The sequence below is a fragment of the Alosa pseudoharengus genome, unplaced genomic scaffold (assembly GCF_046254945.1).
Source record: "Alosa pseudoharengus isolate Yale_2024_CS ecotype anadromous, Long Island Sound unplaced genomic scaffold, YU_APseudo_1.1 YU_APseudo_1.1_scf_28, whole genome shotgun sequence".
NCBI lineage: Eukaryota > Metazoa > Chordata > Actinopteri > Clupeiformes > Clupeidae > Alosa > Alosa pseudoharengus.
This window is the reverse complement of record NW_027468709.1, coordinates 826,355-843,464: the sequence shown is the minus strand read 5'-3', so window position 1 is coordinate 843,464 and position 17,110 is coordinate 826,355. Positions and strand designations below refer to the sequence as shown.

Below are 17,110 nucleotides of genomic sequence, written 5' to 3'. Positions count from 1 at the left end.
CTAATTTTTTGGGTTGTTCCAACTGACAGGCATGTATTTATGGTTGAGTCTACAGAAAACTAAGCTTAAGACGATAATAAAGATACATTTTACCCGTCTAGCCCCATAGACTCCCATTCATTCTGCACTAGCTAGCGGCGGCCCCTAGAGGAACAATGAGTAAACTGCAACCAGGTTCGATACAATGAAAGTAAACAGGCTCTTCGTAGACAGGCTCTGGTTGAGGCCACATACCCCTCGTCTCGTTTACTCATGTAAGTTGTAATCTCACCAGAAGTTGCTGTAGATCTGTAGAACATTTACCTCTGCTACTACATAGGCTACGCCAGTCGTTACTTTTATAATCATGGGTCAGTGCCATGGGCAAACGAGATGTAGCTGAATTCATAAATGACAAAGCCATGAGAAAGGTGATTTTCTTACGTTTCAACAACAAAGAAGCCGATCTGCCATCATTGTGAGAAGTTCCCAAATGTGTCGCTAATCGCTAAAAAGGTTTTCTATCGCTGGGGATGGCCAAACGTCGCTAAATAGGTAACGCTGACAATACAGGAGAACTAGTTTAGCGATTCAGATCCCTGTACAAAGATGGCGGCGGTGTTGACGCATGCTGAGAAGCAGAAGGCGACATCTAGTGTATATATCTATGGGTGCTAGGCTACGCTCATTTTTAAAAGATGCATTTAATCAATTAGTTTTATTTTATTGTTTGCCATCTCATTCAGTGCTATATGATCCAAGGCTCATGACCAAATCAAGCCAATATACTGTAATAGCCAGTAGCCACAATGAACCCATGCAGCCACTCTGTTTTGACAATCAAAGGTGACGCACAGAACGGCCAGCAGACAGATAATTACGTCCCCAACTCATCTAAAATGTGGTGTCTTGAAATACTTTGGGTTCTACACCATAGATGGTAAAGTGAACGTTAAATATAATGTTAAAGAATGTATCTGTGGATTGTGGCTTTAATCGGTCGAAGTTGACTCCATGTCGTGGTGTCTCACGTAACTCAAAGCCAGGCAAGCTGAGGAGAGGCGCTCTCCCTGTCTCCCTGCTCCATCGTCGTTATGGTAACCAAACAAGTCTTCTTCTGTCTAGGTTTGTTTCTAGGTTACAGTGTTGTTCTTCTATGTGGTCCACCTACTGGAGGGGAGTGTTTACAGCAGTTACGTTTCACACACGCGGTCTTAAATTTCGGTCGACTCAAAGACGCGACGCATGCTGTAAAAATGACGCAATTCTCGACCAGTGCCGCGGGAGCTTACCATAGGCTTTAGTACGGTGGCCCTGACGGCTCAGCGAAATACAAACCCTACAACACTTGCAAGTAAGTGTTCACAACACATGCAAATAAGTGTTCACAACACATGCAAATAAGTGTTCGCAACACTTGCAAATAAGTGTTCACAACGGATATGAACCCACAACGGAAGTGAGCAGTTGTAGCTTGGAGGAGTTACACGAAAGAACTACATGTATTAGAAATACTGTCCATCCCTGGCAACATGGTAAAAAGATGGAAATGACTTAATTTTACTTTCAATTCCTTTTACATTCTCCAAGGTATTAACATTAAATTGTTTCGTAACTCCATGTAGGATGTTTCTGTACATAAATGTAAGCACTGTGGCAGTAGTAATGCAATATTTAGAAATAAATGGCCCATATGGCCTTCTCGACTCACGTTGCCCTTCCGAGGGGAAAATAAATAAATAAATAAATTGTACAATGGATGCAGAATTTCACGAAGGCCTAGATAAAAAAATCGCAAAGCCTCATTCACTTCCATTCGGGCACCGAAATGAAAGTCAGTAGGCTAGGGGAAGGGCAAACTCTGTTTAAGTGGCTGCAGCCCTGCACGCGACCGACACCTGAGCTGAGCCTGCATGAGCGGCCTTAGAAAGAGATAGACCTAGTCGCGAAACCACGTTGTCGGAAAAAGTGAGTTTGTGATGTAGCCTATAACAAACGAACGATCATCAAGTTTTATGAAATGAATTCAAATCTTCGTAAATCCAGGCTGAGTTTCCCACGTTTAGCCTAAATAGCTCGCAGACAAGCAGCCCGTTACCACCCGTTACCAGTTTTGGTAGGCATTAGACCAGGGGTAGGCAAACTGCGGCCCGCGCACCAAGCACTTTCATCCGGCCCGCCGAGCATTTAATTTGGTTATCAGGCTGCTCGCTATTTTTTCCTGTGACAGAGACGACATTGGTTAGCTTTACCGCAAACTGCTTTTCACTCTTAGAGAACGTTTACAATGTCAAAACATCATGTTAAATAGAGATGATAGGCCTACTCTTAGTTATCTCCTTTGCAGCAGAACTTGAACATTATGCTACTAGCCTACTGTGCGGCCCGCCGGCCAATTTTCAAAACCCAATGTGGCCCTTGAGCCAAAATGTTTGCCCACCCCTGCATTAGGCAAACTAAGCTACATGTATGCTGATAGTTCTCACATTTTGTTTTAGCAAGTAGAATTAATGATGGAAGTAATGCATCACATTAATTATTTTATTCTAAATGGTTAAATGCCTAAATCCTATACACTATTTTGGGTATTGTTTGAAGCCAAGATGCCCACTGAAAAGAGGCGGATTCAGGAGAGGGACAGACAATTCAGGGAGGCAGCAAAGGGCAGCACATCACTGCAGGGTTGGCTGCGAAAAAGCCAACCAGCAGGTGAGACAGAAACTTTCTGTGATGAAGATGACATGACACTGTGTAAGCGAATTGATTAATTAATCAGACTCATATTTTAGCCTACTAATGGCAATGTTTCATAATTACATTACATTTAAGATGAGGAGCAGTCACAAGCCTCCAGAACATGTGAGGAAAATGTGGACCAGGAGGAGGCACATACAGTAGGGCAGGTAGGCCTAAGTAATGATCACTAAATATGAGATGAGAGGACCATGCTAGAAAGTACAGGGTTAAAGAGCTGCATGCTAAATAATTGTAATCTAAAAAAACATAGGCTATCATTTCAAAGATCTTGCCTAAGCAGAACATAAATACCACTAGTGATAATGGCAATAACAATAATATGCAATTGGTCAGATGATGAGCCCACATTTGGAGAAACCTATCAGTGACTTGATAGGATATTGATAGGGATATTGATGTTGGTGATTTTCATGACTCAAGTCATGTTTTTCTGTGTTATTAGTTAAGGTGATTGAGTGCTGTATTTGTGTTTTACTTCTATATAATTAATATTATAATAATTTAATAAAGACTCTGTTATTCTCAGTCCTTCATAATATAGCCCGTGAGTTTTTTTTTTTTTTTTTTTTTTTTCAGGTCAGAGCAACTGCCCCTCAAAATTCCTGTGCATGTCCCTGCTTAGCAAAGTGTATCTGTACTTTTAAGTAATGAAGCTGTTTACTCTGTCCGCCTCTGGTCATTACTGATTAAAACAGACGATAGACGCGAGTACAGTGTAAAATCTCATTTGTACTCTTGACCAGTGTTGGGAACGTTACTTTAAAAAAGTAATTAGTTATAGTTACTTACTACTTGTTCCAAAAAGTAACTGACTGAGTTAGTAACTGAATTACTCTATGATAAGAGTAACTCGTTACCAGGGAAAGTAACTATTTGCGTTACTGTTAAAAAAAAAGTTGCTATATGTCAAATAATTTGGATTTTTTGAGCAGTTTTGAAAAGCCAGTTGAAATTAGTAGAACAGACAGGTGTTTGTAGGCTACATAACTTTCGATATTTATTAGATAGATAGATAGATAGATTATTGATCCCCAAGGGGAAATTGTACATCGACAGACCTACGGTTGACTTCAGCCTGTGTCATAGGTTTTTGTTGTGAGGCAGAAAGATCTAGATTTTGCTGCTTGGAGGACATTGCTCCGAGTCCTTCTTTGCTAGTGGATGGCGAGCTATCATCTCTGGTGGAGGGGGGCTATTGGTGTTTTTGGCCACTAGCGTGTGTGAGATGCCTCATTAAATTAGAGTTGCTTACAACGGATGTCGACAAAGTCTTCGCTCCTGGACATAATGTACACATTACATGCACGTTCTTGCCTTTGACCACAATGAATTTGAAGTAGTGCTTATATCTCCACCTTGAAAATGCCAACTTTTCATCGGATGGCTCCTGACCTCTGCTGTTTCATCGAATCTCTACTTTAGCTGTTGCGTGTGTGTGGCGCGTGTGCTGGCAAGTGTGTAAAAACACTGGCTCTGATTGGCTATCATGAAACATGACTCTGCCTTAGCCAATCCTAATCGCTTACGTCGTTATTAACCCACCTCCTCACTAGCTGTGGGCCAGGGGTGCGTTCGGATTACACAGTTTATTCAATCAATGCAAAGTAAGTAACGCACCGCATTTAAAGTCCAGTAACGTTAACGGCGTTGTAACGTTGTAAAAAGTAATTAATTAGATTACTCCATTATTGACAAATTAACGCCGTTAGTAACGCCGTTATACTTAAACGCCGTTACTCCCAACACTGCTCTTGACCACTAGTTGGCAGACACCCAGAGCTTCGATTCAAGCTCAACCTTTTTTTTCAAAGTTTTCAGGAAGCATGTGAAAAACACGCGAGAAACACACGAAGAAGACGTTCATTTCCTCCATAACGCTGAAGCGATGCGGGCCATAGTTTTGCACAAATTGAAGCAGAAATACACCAAATGTTGAAAAAAACATTAACGTGTGATGAAGTCTTGGATCTGTTAATCACCTATTCTGATTCTGAAGGAGAATATCTGCCTTTTGGAGAATATGATCGATCGTCTATTGACTGATAGTCACGGTGCGTCTGTAAATGGAGGTACGTCTTTGTGACAGTGTCCACTAAGCATACCAAGCTTATTTCGACCCTCTGCCCAACATAGCTGGAGGTGCCAGTGGCAATAGTGATGATAGTGTCCGTAATGGACGTGGTATAGACAGGGGTTGTAAAAATAGGGCTCTGAAGAACTACAAAGTCACCCGCGATATGGAACTGATTTGACCAGGCTACTTTATTGTATAGTATCATAGGGTTTGTGATTATAGTAATAGTTTACTATTGTTGGTTTACATGTGACTGTATTCCTGTTCATTTGTTATGTCGGTGAAATTACAAAAAAAGAAAGTAAAACTGCTCAAATATGTTCAACATCTAGTATTTACTGAAATGTGCATAATTCACGGTGGTTACCATCCAGTGACGTCATAATATGCAAATTAGATGAGTACATTTACCCCCTTCATAAACTTCTGTTCATACTAAATGATTTTCACATTTAAAGTAGGACTTTATCTCTGACCACTTGCAAGCCATGGCCTTTTGAAATTTTGATGTACAAATCCAATTTATTCTTTTTAAACCCTGGCGGCTAAAGGGTTATGCCTCCCCATTTTTCAATTTCAATTTAGCGCCAAAACATTACACATGTCTCAAGCCGCTTTACAGAATGTTAAACAATTAGAGAAAAGAAGGCCCATAAGTAACAGGGGCGAGGAAAAACTACCTAGAATTGGAGATACATATAGGAAGAAACCTCGAGCAGATCACGACTCAAGGGCCTGACCCATCTGCCTAGGGTCAGTTACAGAACAGTAAGGTTTGTATATGATAAATGCATAAGTTAGTTTATGGTTTCTCAACGGGGGCGGTACCGCCCCCTGGGGGCGTTCGTACAACCTAGGGGGGCGCTGGCCTTAACAGCAATCTGTAGAAAGAAAGCTCTGAATTTTAGTTAAATCTTTTCGTACAGTCTATCGCAGCTCTGTCCCATTTTGATCTTTGCAGGAGATTGAAATGTAACACTGCCACTTAATTCCTCTTTTTGCCACTCGGTGATAGTAACCACGATATATTAATGCATGACTAATGCATTTCCTCACTAACATTAAATCTTGGTAATTGATTGCAATCACTGCACTCGACTCAGAGTAAGAATAGTAACTAGCATGCTAGCTGTCCAAGCCAGTAGGAATAACATTAGGTGACCTACAGGCTTAACCGCTCAAATTTAAAACTTGATTTACTTGGTTTACAAACTTAAACTGAGGAATTTGCAACTTTTCACAATCAGACATTTATTGTCATCATTTGCATGCATTGTTTACACTCAATCACTGCACTTGCCTCAGAATAAGAATAGTAATCCATTCCGAGAATACCATGCTAGGTAACTTAATTTTATAAGGAGAGGCTTAGTGATCCTACCCGATAGCCAGAGTTACATAGTGTCATAGCAGGCGATGTGGGCTTGCTCACGCTAGGGCAGGAAAGCCCAGTGAAGAGTGTATGTAGCATGAAAATGACTATGGAAACTATTTTATGGAAGATTACACTTCCATTTTATTCTTCACTTTTATGACCACCTGTTTGTCAGTATTATTTTAATGGTTGGTAAGTTACAATCTTTGACACAGTGATTATCTTCTGTATTTTGGTGTTTTCAGGTATTCAGCATCTACGTTTTTAATCACACAAGTAAATTATAATGCCAGAAAGAATATTTTTACCATTGTAAGTGTAATCTTACATTTAATTCAGACAAACGGAAATGGCTGTATTTAATAACAATGGTATATTTGTCATAAGTGTTCAGTTACAGAGGGTTTGACCTTTTGGGTTCCACACCTGACATAGTAGAGGAATAAGGGCCGAACAGCATCGTCTCTCAGGCCGTAGATCAGGGGGCTCAGACACCGAGGCAGAATAAGAACAAATAGAAAGTTCAGGTAGCACAGGTCCATGAACAGACGAGTGCTGCTGGTCATAGCCAAGGCCCTCTCTATGGTTCCATAGATAAATGTGTTGACACAGAGCACTAACTGAACAAGATGGAGCAGTATGGTCTTATGAGCCTTCTTGGCAGACTCTTTTTCAGCTGAGGCAGATCGAGCTGCAACCACAACATTAATGTAGGTAAAGATTAAAATGGCTGTTACGGTCACAAAGAAAAATATGTTGAAACCCTGAAACACATCAATTTGCCATGGTGACAAAAAAAACCTCTGTCGAGTACAGAACATGGGATCTTTAAAAGACACTGGACTCACTATCAGGCCATAAATAAGATCTATTGAAATACTTATTAAACTGAAGAGCCAGATGAACACAATAGAAACACCTGCTGTTTTTCGAGTCACCATCTCACTGTGTCTTAATGGAAAACAAATAGCAACATAGCGCTCAAGTGACATCACAGCCAGATTCAAAGCAGCATTGAAAAATGTTGTCACTCCCACCAATACGATCCCTGCACAAGTAGCCTTAGGAATCAGCTGTACATTCAAGGACAAAAGATAGAGCAACATGGAGACTATTAACTGAACACTATCATTACAGAGCATGTGGGCAAACAGGATATAGCGAGGCAGCTCTCTAAACACAGGCTTACTCATGAGTGTGTGAAACATGATGCTGTTGATGCAGGTGAAAAACAGGGACATGAGAATGGCCACAACAAGTTTAGACAGCGGACCTTCATTCAGTTCCACCTTAAACATCTGCTGATGCACCAGGGCAGAGGTTTCACTGGACTGGTTAGCCATAGCCATCATGTGCTAAACATGTAGTATTTAGAAATGACCAAGTAGTTGAACATATAGTGTAGAAACATTTTGGTAATAAACAAGTGGAGAGGTTATTGCTTCAGCTCTCTGGCATAAAGTAAAGTGGATTAAAGGAAATTAATTAGGGAAACGCATCAAAATATTGAACACACTTAAACAAGAAAATGCACACTCAGACCAACGCCAGACTACAGTATGTTTACGATCAATATACAGATTCAAATTGTCCCACCCTAAATTATGTGTAACACTATTCACTGAGATTTTCAGAGATTAATATATCATCCTACATATTTTACACAGTTTTTCTAAACATCTAAAGATAACAGCCAATAGCAGTAACACGTTTGACAAGCAAATGAGCATCAGTCTGTTTTGCTGTGGGTTTGTGTTCGTGCTGAGGAGGCGAATTCGATAGTTCAGAGAAGTGATGTCATTTGGTGGACATGCCTCTGATGAGCTGGTCCCCGATCCACGACAACAAGAGAACACAAGTCATCCCTTCAATGAAGTGAGCCTCGAGGATTTGAGTTGCTGTGTTCCAGTCGTTGTTATAACTTATAAGCATCTGTGATGTAAGGGCTGGTGTCACAATTCCAGCCTTCAAGGTCACATGGTCAGGTTCTCAACCCTCCCTCAGAGTCAAGCAAAAATGTAAAACAAAATAAAGGGAGAACACCCATCATGGTGTTTGACAGTCCTGGGGCCTCAAGTTCTGATATAAAGATTTGATCTTAGAGAGTGTGTACAGAAATATCCATGTTAAAGCTCTGATTTATATAAAAACGTTGACTTGGAAAAGTACATTAATCTCTTATGTCAGGTTTCAACTTGGCGTACAAACCTTTCCTTGTGGTAATGTTGTACAGCAGAGAGTCTGAAATGTATGAGCAATGAATTTTCAGAAATCCAACACCGCCAACCATATTTCTTTCTTTGAATTAGGCCTGTGTGTTATAATACAGGGCTGCCAACTCTCATGCATTGGCGAGACACACACATTTGATTAGTTTCACACACTCACACGCCACACCCGCGATTTTTCACGCTGAAGTGTTAACCTAGTAGGTCAAATACCTGGCAGATGAGGTTCAAATAAACTAAACCTATACAGATATCACACATCATGTGAACGGAATTGTAAGGAGTCCTAATGTTTCTATACTGATCAAACTCCTGATCATGTGAACTGTTGATTAATTACCACATACAGTACATTTTTGTAAATTGCTCAGTCATAGATTATCCCACTACCATGGTTCTTATATTGCCAGGTTCCAACCCCACTTACACAGATAAATGAATATATTTCTATTGGCATGCTTCCTAATGACATTAATGCAAAAATATGACGAAAATCAAATAATGAGACACAAATATTTTTTTTCTTGATATAAAGCTTGACATAAGCCATATGCAAACATTCACATCATACGTTCCTAGATGGCCATTACAATGACCAATATCTTACTTAAATGAACTAGCTGAATAACACAGGTGACCACTTCTGCATAATTTCATGGAGTGCTGAAATGTACACAAATGTTTGACCATTTCTGAACAGTGAAATGTAGCATATATGTTTTGTGGTTGTGAACTTATTGCAATATCACCATAACTATTCCACCTGTGTGTGCATGGTTATAATTCTGAATTGCAAAATAGTTTAGGCTACAGCACTATTTCCATAACAATAAGCAAGTCTGACCTCTGAATTTATTTTGAAAGTGCTCCCGATTGATGCATTTAGAAGTTAAAATATACAAACATTTCTTAAATTCTTACAAAACACGAGGTCCTAGTAGTAGATCCCTTTGATACCAATGTTAATTTAACTCTGGGACCCTGGTCCCTAGGCTACACCTGAGAACCACTGATGTACGTTTTTTTTATTTATTTGCTGTACGGTAATAATGCTGAAGGAGCCAAACAAAATTTTCCTATGTAGCCTACGCAGAAAAGTTTTGGTTGGCCCCACCAAATCTCACTCCAAGGTTTTTTGAAAAGTAGGCAGCCCTGTTAGAAATATCCGTAAAGGCCACTGCAATTTTGTTTTATGGGTTCAGCAATGAAAGGTTGCCCACATAATAAAGTGAAATGACTTGGGTCCATATTCAATTAATCTGAAATTCACTTTAAACTGTGGAATTAGCCAATGCTCCTGGCTAAGAAATATAGTATTACTCCTGATATTTCCAACTTTCCAAGAATTTTACATGCAATTTGAACCTACTATAGTATTTTTTTAAATCACTTCACCACTAAGGGACAGTGGTTATTCTCTGAAAGCAGGGCCTTGCATCTTCATATCCAGAGCCGGACAGTAACGGAGTACATTGAGTACAATTCTGAGGGATCTGAGTATCATTTTTGGGGAGTACTCATGACTTTACTCAAGTGCATTTGAGAGGAAAATATTGTATTCTTTACTCCACTACATTTCTATCCATAACCGTGAGTACCCGTTACTTCTTCTTCTAAAAAAAAAAGGAAAAATGAAAAATCTCGGAAACCCTCATTTTGTTGTTTCCCTCTCAAACGTGATTGGATTGTGCAGACACCACTGATTGGGACAGCCTATCAGCAATCACCTTCAGCTTTCCGCCAAAGTCAACTCCATGGTCAGATTTAGATAAGAGACGAAACCATGGACGAAACAATGGATGAAGACGCAGCAGGTTACTGGATGCCGGGAATTTGCCAACCCGTGGCCCCACCTCGCCAGAATATTTCAATTTGCTGAACAAGTTAATGATAGTTTTCGCTTCAAGTGTTTCAATTACAAAATAGTATTTTGTATTTGAAATACATGTATTAGAAATACTGCCCATCCCTGGCAACATGGTACAAATATGGAAATGACTTGATTTTACTTTCAATTCCTTTTACATTCTCCAAGGTCATTAACATTTTTCATAACTCCATGTAGGACGTTTCTGTACATAAATGTAAGCACTCTGGCAGTAGTAATGCAATATTTAGAAAATGTACTCTTGTACTCTTGATACTCAAGTACTTTTAAAAACAAGTACTTCAGTACTTTTACTTAAGTAGACATCTGACTGTTGTACTTTTACTTGTACTTGAGTAAAATAAAAGTTAGTTTATGGTTTCTCAACGGGGGCGGTACCGCCCCCTGGGGGCGTTCGTACAACCTAGGGAGGCGCTGGGAACGGTGAGAGTTTTTTTTTTTTACATTTTAAACTTTCATGGTTTTCACATATTTTTGGAAATAGGCTACTTGAAATAAATAGGCTATTTTCATTCATGGGTTTCTAACCCCTCTACTGTCCCAGCTACATTTTACTGTTTATCTATGCTCAGTGGTCATACAGTGCATTTCGGGCCTGCACACGCCTGAACTTGATCAGCTCTGGTGCTCTCAGATTGAAATTGACCTCTCAATGTCAAGACGCTGGCAGCGAGCCATCAACCACAGGGGGGAGGATCAAAGTAAGGTCAGGGGGGGCGTTTGCTCAAAAAAGGTTGAGAACCACTGAGTTAGTTAGATGTAGAGAATAGAACATGGTGTTTAAAACCACCTGAGGAGTATGTTACAAGAGGTGGGATGGTTACATATCCAGTATGATAATACATGAATAATTTACTGTCAGAAAGTTAAAATAGTCCAGTGTAGGAGATTCAATTGTCCAGGGGGATTAGGAGTTGTCATAGGGCAAGTAGTGGTTCACTAGGCTGCACGGGCCAGGAATCCGGGCAGGGGGACAGCAATAGGCAATGATAGGGCAGTCGTAGGGATGGGACTTAAAGTGGGATGAGTGAGATGAGGTCAAACACAAGGATGGCTGATGACTAGTAATGGTTATACCTCACAAGTGAGGTAAGGGGGGAAGAAAGAGAGATATAGTGTGGGTTAGTATTACTATAAATTAAAATGGTTAATATCAATAAGTATATCAATGGTACTATATTGTAATGATCTGAGCCTAGCTGTTCATGACTGTGCTCCCATGATGCTGTGCAGTGTGTGTATGTGTGTAATGTTCATGTTCTAAAGCAGGTGGGTTGACAACGTTGTATGTCCTGTCTGTTGTGTTTATGTTTGCAGCTGGTTACATTGTTCATAACTAGGTTTGATTGGTATGTGTTTTAGATACAGCCTAAGATAGATGTTTAGTGCTGGAACATAAGGGCCAGGTCTGGCCCGGAATTATGTGTTCGTGTGTTTTGGTGCATAACCAATAAAAACCATTCTGAGACAACCTTGCAGTTTGTTACAATATAGTGTTATATCATAGTGAGAATAGGCAAGAGAGGGAGAGTTGAGAGAGAGAGCGGGAAGGGGAGAGAGGGGAGGTTGTACGGTGTGACACATGAAAAGTCCATGACAGCACTATGCTATAGCAGCAAAACTAAGGCATGGTGAAGGGTAGTCAACACCAGCGCAGGTATGGTCAGTGACCACCATCGCATGCATGACTGGGGTGCCAGTCACACAAGGACACAGCAGGGTGGTCCATTCCAAAAACCCTGAGGTGGTTGAAGTTCCACACTGCACCATACCTAACTACTGTATGGGAGGCACTAAAGAGGCACCCATATAGGCTACAAATGTGCATGGATGGGCATACCACCTCCTTAAGCCTCCTCAAATGTGCATGGTGGAGCATACCACCTCCTCAAATGTACATGGTGGAGCATACCACCTCCTCAAATGTACATGGTGGAGCATACCACCTTAAGCCTCCTCTAATATGAATGGAGAAGCATATCACCTGCTCAAGCCTTCCCATATAGGCTACAGCGCCACATATGTGCATTTGTTGCGACTGTGGAGGTTGAGCGTGTCCCTTGGTGGGTGTTACTTGCCACTTTTGATTGCTGGAATAAAAAGACCAATTCAGTATGTTCCTAATTCCCAACCCCACAGCAGAACATGCTTTGCACAGTGTGACAAAGTATAAACAGAACTCGCCTTAACAGCAATCTGTAGAAAGAAAGCTCTGAATTTTAGTTAAATCTTTTTGTACAGTCTATCGCAGCTCTTTCCCATTTTGATCTTTGCAGGAGATTGAAATTTAACACTGCCACTTAATTCCTCTTTTTGCCACTCGGTGATAGTAACCACGATATATTAATGCATGACTAATGCATTTCCTCACTAACATTAAATCTTGGTCATTGATTGCAATCACTGCACTCGACTCAGAGTAAGAATAGTAACTAGCATGCTAGCTGTCCAAGCCAGGCATAACATTAGCTGACCTACAGGCTTAACCGCTCAAATTTAAAACTTGATTTACTTGGTTTACAAACTTAAACTGAGGAATTTGCAACTTTTCACAATCAGACATTTATTGTCATCATTTGCATGCATTGTTTACACTCAATCACTGCACTTGCCTCAGAATAAGAATAGTAATCCATTCTGAGAATACCATGCTAGGTAACTTAATTTTATAAGGAGGGGCTTAGTGATCCTACCCGATAGCCAGAGTTACATAATGTCATAGCAGGCGATATGGGCTTGCTCACGCTAGGGCAGGAAAGCCCAGTGAAGAGTGTATGTAGCATGAAAATGACTATGGAAACTATTTTATGGTAAAAACATCCTTTCTTGCATTATAATTTACTTGTGTGATTAAAACGTAGATGCTGAATACCTGAAAAATACAGAAGATAATCACTGTGTCAAAGATTGTAACTTACCAACCATTAAAATAATACTGACAAACAGGTGGTCATAAAAGTGAAGAATAAAATGGAAGTGTAATCTTACATTGTAAGTGGAATCTTACATTTAATTCAGACAAACGGAAATGGCTGTATTTAATAACAATGATATATTTGTCATAAGTGTTCAGTTACAGAGGGTTTGACCTTTTGGGTTCCACACCTGACATAGTAGAGGAATAAGGGCCGAACAGCATCGTCTCTCAGGCCGTAGATCAGGGGGCTCAGGCACCGAGGCAGAATGAGAACAAAGAGATAATTCAGGTAGCGCAGGTCCATGAACAGACGAGTGCTGCTGGTCATAGCCAAGGCCCTCTCTATGGTTCCATAAATAAATGTGTTGACACAGAGCACTAACTGAACAAGATGGAGCAGTATGGTCTTATGAGCCTTCTTGGCAGACTCTTTTTCAGCTGAGGCAGATCGAGCTGCAACCACAACATTAATGTAGGTAAAGATTAAAATGGCTGTTACGGTCACAAAAAAAAATATGTTGAAACCCTGAAACACATCATTTTGCCATGGTGACAAAAAAAACCTCTGTCGAGTACAGAACATGGGATCTTTAAAAGACACTGGACTCACTATCAGGCCATAAATAAGATCTATTGAAATACTTATTAAACTGAAGAGCCAGATGAACACAATAGAAACACCTGCTGTTTTTCGGGTCACCATCTCACTGTGTCTTAATGGAAAACAGATAGCAACATAGCGCTCAAGTGACATCACAGCCAGATTCAAAGCAGCATTGCAAAATGTTGTCACTCCCACCAATAAGATCCCTGCACAAGTAGCCTTAGGAATCAGCTGTACTTTCAAGGACAAAAGATAGAGCAACATGGAGACTATTAACTGAACACTATCATTACAGAGCATGTGGGCAAACAGGATATAGCGAGGCAGCTCTCTAAACACAGGCTTACTCATGAGTGTGTGAAACATGATGCTGTTGATGCAGGTGAAAAACAGGGACATGAGAATGGCCACAACAAGTTTAGACAGCGGCCCCTCATTCAGTTCCACCTTAAACATTTGCTGATGCACTAGGGCAGAGGTTTCACTGGACTGGTTAGCCATAGCCATCATGTGCTAAACATGTAGTATTTAGAAATGACCAAGTAGTTGAACATATACTGTAGAAACATTTTGGTAATAAAGTGAAGTGGATTAAAGGAAATTAATTAGGGAAACGCATCAAAATATTGAACACACTTAAACAAGAAAATGCACACTCAGACCAACGCCAGACTACAGTATGTTTACGATCAATATATAGATTCAAATTTTCCCACCCTAAATTATGTGTAACACTATTCACTGAGATTTTCAGAGATTAATATATCATACATCCTACATATTTTACACAGTTTTTCTAAACATCTAAAGATAACAGCCAATAGCAGTAACACGTTTGACAAGCAAATGAGCATCAGTCTGTTTTGCTGTGGGTTTGTGTTCGTGCTGAGGAGGCGAATTCGATAGTTCAGAGAAGTGATGTCATTTGGTGGACATGCCTCTGATGAGCTGGTCCCCGATCCACGACAACAAGAGAACACAAGTCATCCCTTCAATGAAGTGAGCCTCCAGGATTTGAGTTGCTGTGTTCCAGTCGTTGTTATAACTTATAAGCATCTGTGATGTAAGGGCTGGTGACACAATTCCAGCCTTCAAGGTCACATGGTCAGGTTCTCAACCCTCCCTCAGAGTCAAGCAAAAATGTAAAACAAAATAAAGGGAGAACACCCATCATGGTGTTTGACAGTCCTGGGGCCTCACGTTCTAATATAAAGATTTGATCTTAGAGAGTGTGTACAGAAAAATCCATGTTAAAGCTCTGATTTATATAAAAACGTTGACTTGGAAAAGTACATTCATCTCTTATGTCAGGTTTCAACTTGGCGTACAAACCTTTCCTTGTGGTAATGTTGTATAGCAGAGAGTCTGAAATGTATGAGCAATGCATTTTCAGAAATCCAACACCGCCAACCATATTTCTTTCTTTGAAATAGGCCTGTGTGTTATAATACAGGGCTGCCAACTCTCACGCATTGGCGAGACACACACATTTGATTAGTTTCACACACTCACACTCCACACCCCCGATTTTTCACGCTGAAGTGTCAACCTAGTAGGTTAAATACCTGGCAGATGAGGTTCAAATAAACTAAACCTATACAGATATCACACATCATGTGAACGTAATTGTAAGGAGTCCTAATGTTTCTATACTGATCAAACTCCTGATCATGTGAACTGTTGATTAATTACCACATGATGGTATGACCTCATGGTGGGCCCATTGTCACATATTGCTGCTACAACAACTTTTGATTATATCTCTAACCTTTGCCTTTTTCACAGGAGAAACTAACTAGGAAGCAGGAAATGTAATTAATGTGTACATTGTCATGTCTTGATTAATGCACTCTCACTACAACAATGTTCTCAAGTCTCATCAAAGTACTTCTCATGTGACCCAAAATCAGCTGACCTCCAATCATGTGATGCATTTCAATGTAACCAACCACAAACTAGGTAAACTATTTAAGTGAGGTTCACAGAGCATTCTAGGAGCCATTCTGTAGTCAGAATCTCCCGCACCACTAAGGTGTGTAGTCATCATCCTCTGAGCTGGTATGTTCATTCTCTGATTGCTTCATATGGTTTCCTTAATGTTCCTTTAACCTGTTTTCGTAGCTTTCACATTATTCATTTAGATGTACCTTCTATAATGTATTGGATTAATAGCTTGTATCTGACAAATAAATTGTTATGCTTTGACCCGCATAGTTTTCTAGAATTTCTTTAGATATCCCTCAAAGTTTAAGATGTGCCAGGGAGAACGGCTAGGATTAGTCCCTAGGGCCGTGGGGCTAAATCAGTGAAAGTAGGCATGCTACCAGGAGAACGGGCCATCGTATTGTACTGTGGTGAGTCACTGATTTTATTAGTAGTCTGGAATTAGACAGCTAACCTTAGCACACCCTGAACCCTCTGTAGCTTCGGTAAGATGTTCTGTCCAGATGAGTATAGTGGTCCAGGCCAGCACTATAGCCTCTGACCCACTTTCACACTAGGATCATTACTCAGTAAATGGTGCCTCCCGAATTAGTCGTCCGAGGAAGGCCTTGCACACTATTCTTGGGGAAGTTGAGTCTAATTAAATAGCTAGAAGGCATTCTTGTAACAGTATCATGGGTAGGCCTACATCGGCCTGCTATGGATAGTAATATTACTTTGACTCAAACTTCTCCATATCTAGCGGGGTCAGAATCATTAGGTTAACAGGGGTTCTATAATCAATTGTTATTTCCAACAGCGCGCGGAAGCTTCACAATTTCCTTCGACCACTCCCAGTTCCCTCATTGGTCCTGACGAGTGACGTCTTATAGAATCTAAGCTTTCCGATGATATCAGCGGCAAGTTGTTGTGATAAATGGTTCGCGAGAAAATTAACATTGAACTAACATGCAATTTAATCATATTTGCATTTTGCACACAGTGCACACCCATTACTCTCGGTTAAATATCTCACTAACCCTTCACACAACACATGGCAAACCCAATATCACAATAAACAGCAAACGGTACGAATACGAGGATATAAAGCATGCTTCTGTGCAATAAGGGGTTCCTGAGTAATCAGGTTTTGAAATTGCAACACATTTCTACATAGTCTCATTGGGGCGAAATTATAATGTATTCTAATGTAAACTATTTTTCAGTACATACAGTACATTTTTGTAAATTGCTCAGCCATAGATTATCCCACTACCATGGTTCTTATATTGCCAGGTTCCAGCCAACCCCACTTACACAGATAAATGAATATATTTCTATTGGCATGCTTCCTAATGACATTAA

The 17,110-nt window shown here is 40.3% G+C and overlaps 2 protein-coding genes across 2 annotated transcripts; both read right to left on the bottom strand.

Moving 5' to 3' along the window:
* Positions 1-6,565: 6,565 nt before the first annotated feature.
* LOC143099408 (odorant receptor 131-2-like) lies at positions 6,566-7,534 on the bottom strand. The gene has a single exon (XM_076262404.1). The coding sequence runs from the start codon at positions 7,532-7,534 to the stop codon at positions 6,566-6,568; it is 969 nt and encodes a 322-aa protein (XP_076118519.1).
* Positions 7,535-13,360: 5,826 nt separating this feature from the next.
* Positions 13,361-14,329, bottom strand: LOC143099407 (odorant receptor 131-2-like). The gene has a single exon (XM_076262402.1). It carries the CDS (start codon positions 14,327-14,329, stop codon positions 13,361-13,363), a length of 969 nt encoding a protein of 322 aa, XP_076118517.1.
* Positions 14,330-17,110: the final 2,781 nt, after the last annotated feature.